Raw genomic sequence first — 13,485 nt, forward strand, 5'->3', positions numbered from 1 at the left:
CTGTTTAGATGATAGAAGATGTCCTAGGAGAAGGCTCCGTCTCCGCTAGCAGATTTAGCAGGTGGTTTTCAAATCCCAGTCGATCGGGAAGTCGCTCTAGCAGCCTTGGGTCAACACCCCATGAGGAATTGGAGAAACTTGCAGGTAACAGGGCCTGTCGTAGTGGTGCTCTTGGGTGGGCCCTACTCTGCTCTGGTGAGGCCTTTGGTGACACTGGGGCTTTGGGGCCAGTGACCCAATGCCCAGGGTCATGCCTCCTGCTTCTGCTACCACTGGCTATGGAAATGCAGCCTCCCTCATTTGGAAGCTTAACCTCTCTACCTCTTCCACCTCAGTGTCTCCCCCACCCCCCACAAACACAGAATGTTGGTCCATCTCTCCTTATCCTTGTTCATCCAGGTTTGGAACAAGCGATTCTGTCTCCAGGCCAGAACTCAGGAAATTACTTTGCTCCTATACCATTGGAGGACCATGCTGAAAACAAAGTGGACATTCTAGAGATGCTTCAGAAGGCCAAAGTGGACCTAAAGCCACTCCTTTCCAGTCTTTCTGCCAACAAGGAAAAGCTGAAAGAGAGTTGTGAGTCCCCCCAGAGGGGCAGGTGGGGCAGGCTTGACAGGGCCACTTGAGGAAACAGTTCCTGAAATGCTAATCTTATTGGCATCCTTGCCCAACAGCGCTGTGCCAGGCTCCACAGGGAAATAGGCCCATTGGGACCTGACCCTCTTCTTTGGCCTTTTGTAGAGGGGAAGGGCACTTTAGTGGAAGGTAGCACAAGAAGCCAGGGACAGACAAGGCCTGGGGGTGCTATGGAAGGAGAAGAGCTCCAACCCAAGAGGTTACTGGACACTCAATTGACTTGTCCATAGCTAGTGGAAGTCAGAGTTGAGGGAGACTGTTTTGGACTTAAACATTTATGACAAATCTCCACTGTTGTGGTTCCGTGGTTCCTGATCCGGCTTATCCAAGACTGCCTAGCCCCACCCTACCCCTTCTGGTCCCCCAAGGGCAAGATTTGGGCGCAGCAGGTTTGCCCCTAAGAGCACACTGCTGTTGTGCTTCTTTTCCTAAGAGGGAGAGGTAGGACTTCTTGCCTTGGGGGTTCCCACTGATGTGGGGAGGACCAGGGGGGAGAGCCCACGCCGCATGCTTTAATAGTTGCCTTGTGTTAGCTGATGTACCATTTTTCTTTCTCCCTCCACTCTGCAGCGCACTCAGGGGTTGTGCTCTCGGTGGAAGAGGTGGAAGCCGGGCTGAAAGGCCTGCGGGTGGACCAGCAAGGGAAGGGTGGCCCACCCTTCCTGCCTGAGCGCTCGGAGGAGGCCCTGAGTGCCGGGGCCAGCTCCCGACCGCTGGCGAAAGACAGCGACATGTCTGCCTTTAACAAGCTAGTGAGCACCATGAAGGCAAGCGGCACTCTGCCTTCCCAGCCCAAAGTCAATGTAAGTAGTACACGAGTCATGCTCCTCGCCTCTCCAAATTTCAATAAATGCATTCAAAATCTGGGATCTGGAGTATGGTGGACATTCTTGGTGGGCCAAAGCATCTTGTCGGCTCTGGAGCTGGGCACCTTCATGCTGATGTGTTGTCCTAGTGGGCCCAGGACTCCCTTTACAGGGGTTCTGGAGGAAGAAGTGTGTATCTGACAGGTGTTCAGGTGGCTTTTTATCCATTGGCTGGGGAGTTTTGTTTAAGGTGACTTCTTCCCCAGCCCTTTTTCTCCCTTCTCTCTATCAGGGTGGGGCTGGCCTCACTGTGTCAGACTACAATCATGGAAACTTTAAATGTTCTCCTCGTGCTGATAACTTAAGGATTGGTGGGAAGGTCATCATGAGTGTATTTCTAGTGTTTGGGGATTAGTGTGAAATCTGAATTGGTCTTTGGGGTCCATCACAGAAAACCACTTAACCATTTGCATTTGAGCAGAGAATGTGAGATGGTAGGTTAACGTCCTTTCAAAGTGCTGATTCGTACAAAACAGTGGGTCACAAGCTTGGAATCGGAAAGGAGCTAGGACTAGGTTCAAGGTCATTGGGTCAAAGCTGTCGACCAGCTTGGCCACCAGTTTCCCTTTTTGCAGATGACAAAACTGAGGCCTTGGGAAATTAAAAGGTTGGCCCAAGGCCCTGGATAGGAAGCAGAAATTGAGCCCCCAAGAGGTTCTTGGACGCCAGAGCCAGTGCTCTAGCATGGCAGCAAGCCACTAGGCTTCTAAGGAAAGAAAAGGAGGCTGACCTCTCCTTCATAAGGGCTCTTGTTGGTCAGGAAGATTCCTGGGCTATGTGGTGGGGCCACTCTGTTCTGGTGAAGCATTTTATCTTTTTCATTAATAACTAAGGGCACATAGCCTGCTTTGAAATTAGGCTGTGTCATACCAGTGAAGTGTGGCTGCCATCTTGGGCGGGAAGCCTCTTGGCCTCTGAGGACCCAGCTGATGGGAAGATCAGACACAGTCAGGGGTGCCCCCTCAGAAACTCGGGGTGGGGGGGTAGTACTGGCAAGGAAGGGGGGTGGTATGTTTTTGCCTCATAATCACTTTCCTCTCAAGTGCCGGTAAGAAAAGACAGTGTGTTCTGTTTTCAGTCAGTACACTGGAAATGCTTCAACTACACGTCCAACTCTTCTTACACTTAGGTGACAAAAATGTCCGTTGGATGGGTTTCGTGTCGTTCTAGTCGCCTCTTTGGGCCTTTCTTCTAGCCAAGAGATGATCACCTCTCGATGTCCTTTGTCATGGGGAGCATGAGTGTCTTTATGATAAAAACTGGGTGCAGATAGCAGTTTTCTGCTTGGTTCTCCCTAGACGGTACCCTGCCTGCCTTCTGGCAGGAGGAGAATCCGTTAGGGAAAGCTCGGCCCCCTTCAGAGACGAGGCTGTTGTGCCCTGTGTCTTCTCGCTCACCACTCCACTTGGCTGTGACGTAGCTTAGATGTGTCTGTAGATGGGATGTCCTCATGCCCAGCCGCACTACTAGAAGGCTTTGGAGTCGTAGAATTACCCCTTTTTGATTGTTTTCTTGATAGGTGAATTCACTAGGCGTTGTCCTCTATGCCGAACATAAGAAGTTGCCCTCCAAATGGTTCTAGACCTTGAGGGCCAGCTGACACCATCTTTCTGAAGAGAGCATCTCAGAAAAGTGCAGGTGGTGTGCGATGAGCCAGGGGTTAGAATTTGCCTTGGGAGGGGATCTGAGGGAACCGCAGGCCTCTGAGCCTAAACCTAAGGTCCTTCCCAGGTACTAGCCCTTCTGTGAGGCTATAAAACATGCCTTCTGTACCTATTCTTGTTCGAGCTAGGCTGTTCACCTTTGTTGTGTCCTGGACTCCTCAGGGAGGCAGTCTGGGGAGCCTAGGGACCCCTGCTCAGAATCATGTGATTAAATGTCATTGGGTGATGATGAAGGAAGCCAATTCTATTGAATTAGTGGCCCAAATCCTAAGCCCCTTCACAGGCTCTCCAAGTGCTCTAGACCCAGGTGGTTTTCTGGTTGAATTGAGAGCCTGGGAGGGGGTGGTGGCATTTCAGCTGTCCCAGCTTTGTGACTGCTTTCAGTAGCAGCCCCTCCACACTGAAAAAGACCCCACCATTTGGAAGCACTTGGGCCAAAAGCGTCTCCTGCTTGGTCTGTAAGAACGGCTCAGACTAGAATGGTCTAAGGAAAGCTCCATCTCTGACACAGGACGAGCTCCAAGTTTGCATATGCCCGTAGTGCAGTATCATGTCTGAGTTTTATATTTCCTGGTGTACATATCCTGTATCAATTAATAAAATGAGCTGCCACCGCCTTCGTGAAGGGATTTGTTACTGAGGAGCAATAGAATATCTGATAACTTTTATACTTGCTGTGTGCCAGGTGCTGTGCTAAGTACTTCACAGTTACCTTGTTTGATTCTCTCAGCCGCCCTGGGAAGTAGATGCTGTTACAATTCCATTCTGCAGATGAGGAAACAGAGGCAGAGCTTAAAAGATTTGCCCATGGTCACATAGCCAGTAAATGTCTAAGGCTGGATTTGAACTGGGGTCTTCCCGACTCCTGGCTGCCCCAGATCATTCGTGTTTGCCTTTTCTCTAGCGATGGCGTTAATTGGAGTTCTGATTGGGCACGGCTGGGCGGGGGGGGCACTTGGGGGAAAGAGTGGAACTAAATGGCCCCTTTGAACTCCCAAGCTGTCATAGATACTTGCATGCTTTCCTGTAACCGGGTGTTCTCTCAGAGACCTTGCCATCCAACGTAATCTCCATGGATTCAACTGTTATCTTTGTACAAGTGGAAATTTGTTGTGCTTGGATTCAGATTTGAATTGTTGAACCATGCAAGGAGTTACGGGCCTAAAATAACTTCCTTTTCTTGGCCACTTCCTTGGTGAGACCCTGTAATTTGTGCCTGTATCCAGTCCCTAAACCAGCAAGAAAAGCCACCAGCTTTAAAGCTGTCTGTGGCAGCTGCAGACTGGCTTGGGGGGCAAGCCCCCACCCAGGTGAGCACTGTGTTGCCTGCTGAGGAATTGGCTTGGTCAGGGCCCTCCAAGCCCCCTGCAGGAGCTCCGTGGCTCTTCTCCTAACATGTTGGAGTTTGAATGGGGGTGGAACTTGGCTATGCCAAATATCAGAAAAGGAAGGACCCAGTTGTCTCTCCACTGCACTGTTTTTCCAACTTGTTGGTTGAGAAATTAAGACAGTCACTTTGGTTCAATAAATGTTTCAAATGACCAGAGGCCTGGGCCCTGTGGGCATACAAATCCTTATTTGGCTTAGAAGGGTCAAGATGCCTTGATCGCTCTAATAGAGAATGAAATATAAGTACCCAGGAGAGTTATGGGTAAAACACTGTTAGAGTACAGACCTTAGGAGGGCAAGAGAATACAAGGAGATTTGTCCAGAACAGCAGTTGGGGAGATGCCGAAAGCTCTATGGACCAAGTGACGTCGGAGCAGGGCCAGAGTGGACCTTCCACACCCGTAAGGCGGATATATTTATGTTTGTCACTTGGTATTCTCTTTGAAATGTGATTGATGCTTGGCCATACTGAGGGTCCTTAGCCCATCATTGCAGGCTGTCTCTCTGGTTGTAGTGTTGCCATTGGAGACTGGTGAGTGAGGCTAAGTCGGGGACATGTGCTCACTCGGAGTATGGTGATGTTAGGCCAGACCTTGCTCTCCACTCTGTTGGAGAGCCTTGGAGTGGCAGACAGCCTTGTGCTGTCTGTGTGTGTGTGTGTGTGTGTGTGTGCGCGCGCGCGCCATTGCCCCTCTTTGGGGGAATTCCTGTGATACTAAGTTCATGCAATTTGAAAATGCCCAGTGAAAGTAGAATTGAAGTATAGTGAGGTTTGAGTCTAGAGGACGGGGAATGGTCTTTTTCTCATCTTCCGTGACTTTTAATTCGAGTTAATTATGTGCCCGAAGGTTAAGTGATGTTTTCCTCTGACTTTTAGCGAAACCTTGAAAGCCATTTGATGTCCCATGCTGAGATTCCAGGGCAGCCTCTCCCTAAGAACATCTTACAGGTACTTCTTCTCAGGCTACGTTGGCATCTCTTCCTGTACGTGGACTCGAGTCCCCTTGGGCTGCTCTCACTTGGTTAAACTGAAAGGAGAAAAGATGAAAGTTTGGCTAAACCTGGCTTGAGGAGGCTTTTCCCCCACCATGCTAAGGTCCTGAGATCTGAGCTGACAGGGACTTCGGAGATGGCCCAGCCCTGGCTCTGGACGTGCCTTCCTGCCACCTAGGCCCTTTCTAGGGAAGGAGGGAACATTCCACTGATTTCAAGGCTGCTCTCCTCTTGGTCAGTAGTTAGAGGCTCCCAGGGACTGTGGCCTGCTAGGCCCAGGCCCGCCTGGTGGGGTGGAGTACGCCACACACGGTGCAGCCAGCTGTACAGCATGATGCAGTGCAGGGGAGTCTCAGTGCTTTTGTGTTGTCCGGAGATATTTACTTATAAGGGACTTTATCTTTTCCCCAAGCACGTTGTGGGAAGTGCTTCTTGGTCGTGTAGCTAAGCTTGGGTGGGTGTGCATGCATGCTGGGCACAAGGTTGGGGGAAGAAGCCAGTGCTGTTCATTACTCAGCTCCACTTTCTGTCCAGGAGCTTCTGGGTCCACCAGTTACGAGACCTGCTTCTTCTCATCTCCTGAGTGGCCTTATGGGGAGCCTGGAGCCGACAGCATCGTTACTAGGCCAGAGAGCCCCCTCTCCTCCCATTTCACAGGTGTTTCCAACTCGAGCCGCCTCAGCAGACTACCTGCGCCCGAGGATACCCTCACCCATTGGTAAGTAGGCCTCTGCTTAGGTGGAAAACCTTTTAGGCTGTGTCAGTTTGTTCCCTGTGTGCAAGCATGTGCCAGGGCAGCTTAGAGGGGTCAGAGGCTCCAGGATTTCGGTTCTAGCCCTGTCTTACCATTGACAGCTTGTGTGTTTGTGAGGCCTGGAGGCTAACTCAGGACCTTCCCTCACTAGCATGTGAGGGACATGTTATAGTAGGGGTAGCGGTCCATTTATAGATAAGGACATAAAAGCTTAGGAAATGCAGGGACTTGGCTGGCTGTCCAGCAGGCATCAGAGCCAAGATTCAGACCCTTTTATTTTTTTGTTTTTATTTATTGCATCATGGCCCAGCTGTCTGTTGCCTTGGCTTCCTCAAGCCTTCATTTCTCTGTAAAACTACTAATAAATGGTTATCCTTCTCTCTGGCCCTCACCAGGCCTAAAAGCCTTCTCCCTGACAAGCAGATTGGCAAACACCTCTGGGGAAATGGACCTTCCTTCGCAGGGCTTCTTACACTTGACCTGTAGTCACTGAGGGAGGATGAAGGACCAAAATGGACCTTTTGTAGGGAGTGGCTGTCTTGGGCTTGCTGGATTTGTTCTTGGGTGCCCCGGACTCCTGGGTCTGGTCAGATGCAGCCCCATGGCCTCCTGCCTCACTGACTGTAGGATGAGCATGGGGCAGAAGGGAGACTGAAGCCCTCTCTGCCCTTTGAGAGCTTACATTCTGTGGGCAAGACAAGGACAGGAATGTTGATACATAAAATGAATCCTGGGTAAATGTTGGGTGGAGGGTGGTCTGGAAAGTCAGTCCACAGACCTGGACCTTGGGGAAGCCTTTCAGTTCCTTGTGGAATTCTTGGGATAATCGTCGCCTGGGGCAGTGTCTACTGCTCTGCCTGCCTCTTGGCTACCTGTTCTCTCTCTTGTCCAGCCTGTAGACCCCGAGGGAGGCAGTGTGGCTCGAGGACAGCTTTTGATGGCACGGGGTCAATTGTAGGGTCTGTCATGCTCATAGTGTTCTGTTCCATCTGACTTTCTCCATTGCTTCTCATGTTCTGCGCAGGTTTTGGACCCAGTTCTCAGCAGTTGCTTGGAGATCCCTTTCATGGAATGCAGAAAACAATGAGCCCAGTTGCACAGGTCAGGCCGAGCTCCTTGAACAGCAGCTGGCTCTTGTGTCTGGTTCTATGTCCAGAGTCTTGCCCCATCTGTCCCCCCAGCTTTAAAGAGTTTATAGAGTTATGGTTGCACGTAGCTTGATTTATGCTGGCTCCAGCTTAATGTTGTTTCCCTGTAGAACACATTTTATGGAGCCCTTTTCATGCTAGGCCCCGAGAGTTGGAGGTTCAGTCCCCTGGGCGGGCCACTGTGGAGGAGGCCTGGCTCTGTTCTGCTGACCTGTTCTCTCTCCTTGAGCAGGTGAGCCCACTGGAGCTGCAGCACCCGGCCCTGGAGGGCCTCAGCCTGCCCCACGAGCTGGCCATGCAGGCGGCCAGCTTTTACCAGCCCAGCTTCGGCAAGCCCCAGATGGACAAAACCAGAGATGGCTTTAGGAATAGGTGCGTTTTTACAGGCATAAGCTGGGCTGGGCTAAATGGAAAGGGATGAATCATTGATCAGCTCCTTGGGAGCACGGATTGGCTTGTTCTTTGTCCCAGTGCCTGGTACACGGCTGCTTAGTGAATGCTTATTGGCTAGGCTGCTGTGGATACTTGGGGTTTTGGTGCGTTTATTTAGCACTTGTGTGTAGACTGGGTACACTGACAGAAGGGAGACGAGCCCCTGGCCTCAAGGAGCTCCCACTAGCATGGAAAAGGTACACATAGAAGTCTGTAGTCTGAGAGGGCCTCCTGGAGAGGTGTGGGTGTGGTCAGGAGATAGCCTGGAGAGAGTGGACAGCAGCAAGTAAGCCAGGAGCCAGATCATACTGCGTGGGGAGAGTGGAAGGCTGCCCCTGGGCAAAAGGGAGATGCTGGCTCTGTGCCGTTCTTGGCGGGACAAAGCAGAATGAGTTGTGGTTTCATCTGTCAGTGTCTTTAATGTGCTGGGGGCACTAGAGGTGTGTAGACTGACCAGTACAGAATGGGAGAGGGTGAATGCAGATCTCTTCTCTACCGTTTGGGGAGTTAGGAGGGAAGGACTTGGGGCAGTCATTCTAAGCGCAAAGAATGACAGAAGAGGGAAGGGAGCTTGAAACAGGAGGGATTAACCAATATCTGGTTTGGCTGGAACTTAGGGGAGTAGTGGGAGACCAGGTGAGAAAAGCAGGTTGGAGCCAGGATTTGGAAAAGCCTTGAATGCCAGACCTGGGATCTACAGCCTTCATCCTTGGTCCTTGGACCTCTCCAAGCTGTGACAAGGGTCTGGTTGCCCCTTGGAACAAGAGCTGTCATTGGCAGCCCCATCCTCATCCCCAGGCGCCCAGACGTTGGCAGCTAATCTTTCGTCTTGGGTTGTTTCTGTCTGGGACGTGTGTCATGTCCGTTGGTGGATAGATGTGGGAATCTCAGCACCCAGACTTGAAATACACCTTCTGGACCTGAGTATGTTCCTCTGTAAAGTGCAGGGTGGTCATTGCTCTCCTTCCTTCTTGCGTGGGCAGGATCATGAGGGCTCTCGAACAAGCATGGCTTCCTCCTCGGCGCCGCTCCTCCTCCCCGAAGAAGCTGCTTTGGCTGCCTTGGCTTCTGGAGGTGGTGGCTCTTCTCCTCTTGGGTTTGGGACACTGGATAGAAGGCTGTGTTCATTGAGCGTCCTTGCTTGTGTGACTGTAGGCAGGGCCAGTGACTGGCATCTGTGAGCTCCTCCTAGGCCTGCTGTCCAAAGTTAGTCAGCAAGCACTGAGCACATATAAGTGCTGGTCCTGGGTTAAGCGCTGGGTTTACAAAAAGCAGTCAGAGGCCTGCCCTCAAGGAGCTGCCATTCTAAAGGGGAAGAAACCATGTCAGTAACTGAGAATATACAAGATGGATACAGCGTAGGTGAAAGGTCGTGTCCCAGGGGAAGGCCCTCAACAGCTGGGGAGACTGGGAAACGCCACCTGTGGAGGGAGAATGTTCCTGTCATGGAGACAGCAAATGGCAGGTCTTTAGGGGAACGGCGAGGAGAGTTTGTGGAAAGGAGATGGGAGAAGTAGGAAGGATTGAGCTAGGGAGGGGGCTTCTGTCTCTCCTGACGGCAATAGAGAGCCAGCCATGGTCATAGGGACAAACCTGGGTTTGAGGGTGTAGGGGGGTGAAGCTGGAGACAGGACACCAGGCGCTTCTGGGGGTCCGGATGAGAGGGGATGAGAAGTCAGAACTAGAGCATTGTAAGTGTAGACGAGAGACCGGCAGCAAAGCAAAGGCAAGACTTAGATATGCAGGGATGACCCTGAGTCTGGGAAGCTGATGGTCCCCACAGCAGTGATGAAGTTCAGAAGAGAGGGTTCTGTTTTGGACGTGTTGAGTTTGTCACCCTTGGGATGTGCGGTTTAGGATGTCTGAGAGGCAGTTGTTGGTGTGAGACTGCAGCTGAGGAGAGAGAGGAGGCCAGGCATACAGGTTGTCCCCCAAAATCTTGGAGCAGTTTTCAGCTATTAAAGCCTGCCCCCCAAGACTTTTGGGGCATCCTAAATGGGTCTGAGAGTACTAGTAGAGAGACTTGAATCCACAGAAGCTGATGAGATCAGAAAAGGGCCCCAGGCAGAGCGCTGGAGGACACCCATAACTAGGCAGTGTAACCCTGATATAGAACTAGGAGAGTGAGGGGGAGGGAGGAGACAGGCAGGAGAACAACAGAGAGGGGGAGAGGGTGATGAAAAGAGGGCCCTAGGCTCTCTCAAGGTCTTTACCATAGGCTACTCTGGGGACTTGGGACCCTTGGTTTGTCCAAAGATAGGGTTAGAAAACAAGCATTACAATCCCCTATATGGTGTGCTTGGGTAACTTTCTTGTTGGCATTGGAAATAAAAATATCTCCTCTGCGTCTTCTAGTGTGAGCGGGTACTAAGCCTTGTTTATATTTAGGGATAGGTCTCAGGCACTCTGAATTCTGCTGTTACAGCCGCTCTGGGTGAGGCATTGGGGCCTTAAGCTGATGGGTGAACTCAGGGAGGTCTAGATGCATAAATGCAGCATACACAAGTGTGACCGAAGGTGAAAACATGATCAAAATGAAGGAAGGAACCTGAGGGTCGGGAACATCTGAGGGGAGAAAACTTGGAGCCAGAGATGTCAGCTCATCTAGGCCTTGGATCCCAGCGAGTCTGAGGATATAGAACTAGCAAGGCTACGTGCTACAACCTCCTCGTTTTAAAGGAGGTAAGATATAACCGTTCAGGAACAGAGATGAGGGCGAAACCCAGGTTCTGACTCTCCAGTCCAGGCTGGTGCCCATTTTATCCCACTGTGTCCCAGAGAAGGTCTTCAGCAGGCAGAGATGAGGAGAAAACACCCTTTGGATGTAGGGAGATAACCCATGCATAAATGGCTCCATCAGCAGTCATTTCAGTGCCTACAGTGGGCCAAATGCTAGGAATGCAAACAGTGAGTCCCCTTCCATGCCCTGGGAGCTTCTGTGGGGCTCTTTTTTGTTTTAATTTTTTGGAGGGGCCCAGGGGGACCCTATCTTGAGGAAAGCTTGGGTTTGACTGGGCTGGATTCTTACAGCGTGGGACAGGAGAGTGATGTATGAGACTGGGGACAGAGGCCGTGACTGAGTGGTAGAAGATCTGAATGCCGGATGGGTTCCTGGGTGTTTCATCCTCAAGGCAATGGAAAACCACTTTCTTAATGTGCTTTAGGAAAATCACTCAAGGAGAAAGTGTGGGGAAAATAGACTGGAGGGCTGTGAGACTTGAGGTCAATGCTGTAGCCAAGGCTACAGGTGAGAGGGGATGAGCTTAAACTGAGGTGGTGCCTTTGTGGGAGAGAGAGAAATGGAAAGATCTGGCAGTTGTTTAGATAATCTGAGGTGGGAGAAAAGGGAAAGTGGTAATGGGAGCCTGGAAAGATGGTTGCTGCCTTTGGGTAGAAAAGTGAGGTCTGACTTAGACATGGTGAGTGTGAGCTGTTTGGGGGACACAATAGGCCTCAAGGCTCAAGGACAGATTTGGCTGGACATAGAGAGCTTCTTGATTTAGTGTTATAGAGGTGATAGTAAAGCCTGCAGGAGCTGCTGAAGTTACCAAGCGAAGGTGGAAAGCAGCCCAGGACAGCCCCTTGGGAAGCACATTCGAGGGGTTGGTGAGCCAGCCAAGGAGGCTGAGGAATGGACAGACAGAACAGGGATGGGACCCCAGAGAGGAGTGAGCAGCAAGCTTCCAAGAGGATGCGATGGCCAGTGACATGGGATCCTGCAGAGAGGTCGGAATGGGGAGCCCTGAGAAAAGACCATCAGAGTTGGCCGTTAAGATCATCATTGGAAAGAAGAGCTCTGGGGGAGGAAAGAGTGGGCGTCATTTGAGGGGAATGGTTGGGGCTAGGTGGTTTGTTTTGTAAGACTAGGGAAGGCCCATAATGGAAGAGTTCACAGACCCAGATTCCAGATGTTTGAGGATCCAGCTGATGTGGAAGCTGACCGTGGAGACTACTCTCTAGGAGATGGGCAGTAGCAAGGAAGGGAGATGAAGCAAAAGCTCGAGGGAAGAAGAAAAGAGCTGGGTCGAGGGTGTTTAGGGCATTAGGGAGACTGAGGCCTGGGACATAGGCTGCTGTAGCGCTTGGTGTCCTGACATGCCCCAAACGCCTCAGCAGGCTGGGAGCTGAGTGAGTGTTGGGACAGCAGCTTGACAAGAAGGGTTGGCTGGCCCATGGGGACGGGAGGATATGCTGGGGTGGGCTCCCATTTGAGGTCGGATTTGGTTTGGAGAGGGACCAGAGCAAGGGAGGAGAGCGTCCAGGGTGGGAATGGGGCCTGGCCCTGAGCTGCCCGAGGGGCAGGGTCACTGGTGTGCCCTCCCCCCAGCATCACAGAGACTTGGCCAGGTGCTGTGGTCCTCGATTTACGAATGCTCTGGCTCTGAGGCAGGGTCGGGGGAGACTTGTGGCCAGAGCTCTCACTCTCCCACAGCTGCTCTGTTCTCCCTGACTGGCTGACCTTTGTTGACAGGCAGCAGCGTGTGGCCAAATCGCCAGCCCCCGTACACCGAGGGAGCTCTGCGTCTCCGGCTCCTGCCGCTGCTGTCACGAGCATGGTGAGTGCGTGGGGCGCTTCTGGATTTGCAGCTGTAGCCATCCTGTTCCACGTTTATCCTCCTGCCCCCAACCGCTGAGGCCATAGACTGCACTGAATGACCCTGTGGCCTTTGCTGCAGATTCTGTGCTTGTGCTTGTTCCACACGCTGTCTTTAATGAATTCACATAAAACAGTCCATTGGCCTTCAGCAAGTGCCTCTCTTCTCCTAGTCCTCAGTTTCCTCATCTGTAACAGGGACAGGGTGGACTGGGCTAAATGGTCTCCAAGGTCCCTTTGGCACTTGTTCTAACTGATGGGGATACACTTGGTGGGGGCGGTGATTAGCTTTTTGTTTCGGGCTACACGCTGGAGGCTGAAAGGATAGCCTGAATGTAGCCTTTGTCTTGGCCTAGTGGGCTTTCCTCACTACCACCTGCCCAAGCGGGGACAAAAGGGGAGTAGACAGCCAGGCCCTTCCATGGTCAGAGTGACTGGGGAGGCAAGCCTGGAAGATGGCCTTTGTCTGGCTCAGGCCACAGGTTGGGTGTTTAACTCTGGCTGCTTTTGTTTGTAGCTGTCTCCCTCCTTCACTCCTACCTCAGTGATACGCAGGATGTATGAAAGCAAAGAGAGGAACAAAGAAGACCCCATTTCTGGAAAGCCAACCAGCGATGGTAAAGAAGAAGGCCAGAGGGCGAATGAAGGTACTGTGCCAGGCCTGAAAGGCCAGCCACAGGGGCAGTGCGCTGTCGGGAGGAGGCTCAGGAGGCCGCCACTCACAGGCGCTGCCCCTTACTCATTGGGCCACCCGAGATAGATGGTTTGTGATGCAGTCTCTGGGTCCCTGTAGCCAAGGTCAGCCTGTGCAGATCTTGAGATTTATCACTGTGATGTTATTGGTGAGGGGAAGAATCATTTAGGGCCCCTGAGATGTGGAGGAAAGGGGAATGATCCTGTGTGAACGAGCTTATTCCTCTAATGGCTTCTTCCTGGCATGGCCGGGCTAGGCTCTGACCCCGTGGTCTGTCTTGGGGGAGAGAGTTGGACATTGGGGAGGCATCCT

General features: G+C 51.9%; 1 protein-coding gene across 1 annotated transcript in view; it reads left to right on the forward strand.

Annotated features, from left to right (window-relative positions):
- EIF4ENIF1 (eukaryotic translation initiation factor 4E nuclear import factor 1) overlaps positions 1-13,485 on the forward strand; it is a 46,884-nt gene that overhangs the window by 27,733 nt on the left and 5,666 nt on the right. Inside the window, exons 8-16 of the mRNA XM_036740817.1 lie at positions 9-144; positions 400-579; positions 1,210-1,442; positions 5,436-5,507; positions 6,086-6,269; positions 7,330-7,406; positions 7,686-7,825; positions 12,357-12,441; positions 12,997-13,126. Coding sequence (XP_036596712.1) covers positions 9-144; positions 400-579; positions 1,210-1,442; positions 5,436-5,507; positions 6,086-6,269; positions 7,330-7,406; positions 7,686-7,825; positions 12,357-12,441; positions 12,997-13,126 — 1,237 coding nt within the window. The remainder of the gene's footprint in view (positions 1-8; positions 145-399; positions 580-1,209; positions 1,443-5,435; positions 5,508-6,085; positions 6,270-7,329; positions 7,407-7,685; positions 7,826-12,356; positions 12,442-12,996; positions 13,127-13,485) is intronic.

This window comes from Trichosurus vulpecula, chromosome 1 (genome assembly GCF_011100635.1).
Source record: "Trichosurus vulpecula isolate mTriVul1 chromosome 1, mTriVul1.pri, whole genome shotgun sequence".
NCBI classification, from domain to species: Eukaryota; Metazoa; Chordata; class Mammalia; order Diprotodontia; family Phalangeridae; genus Trichosurus; species Trichosurus vulpecula.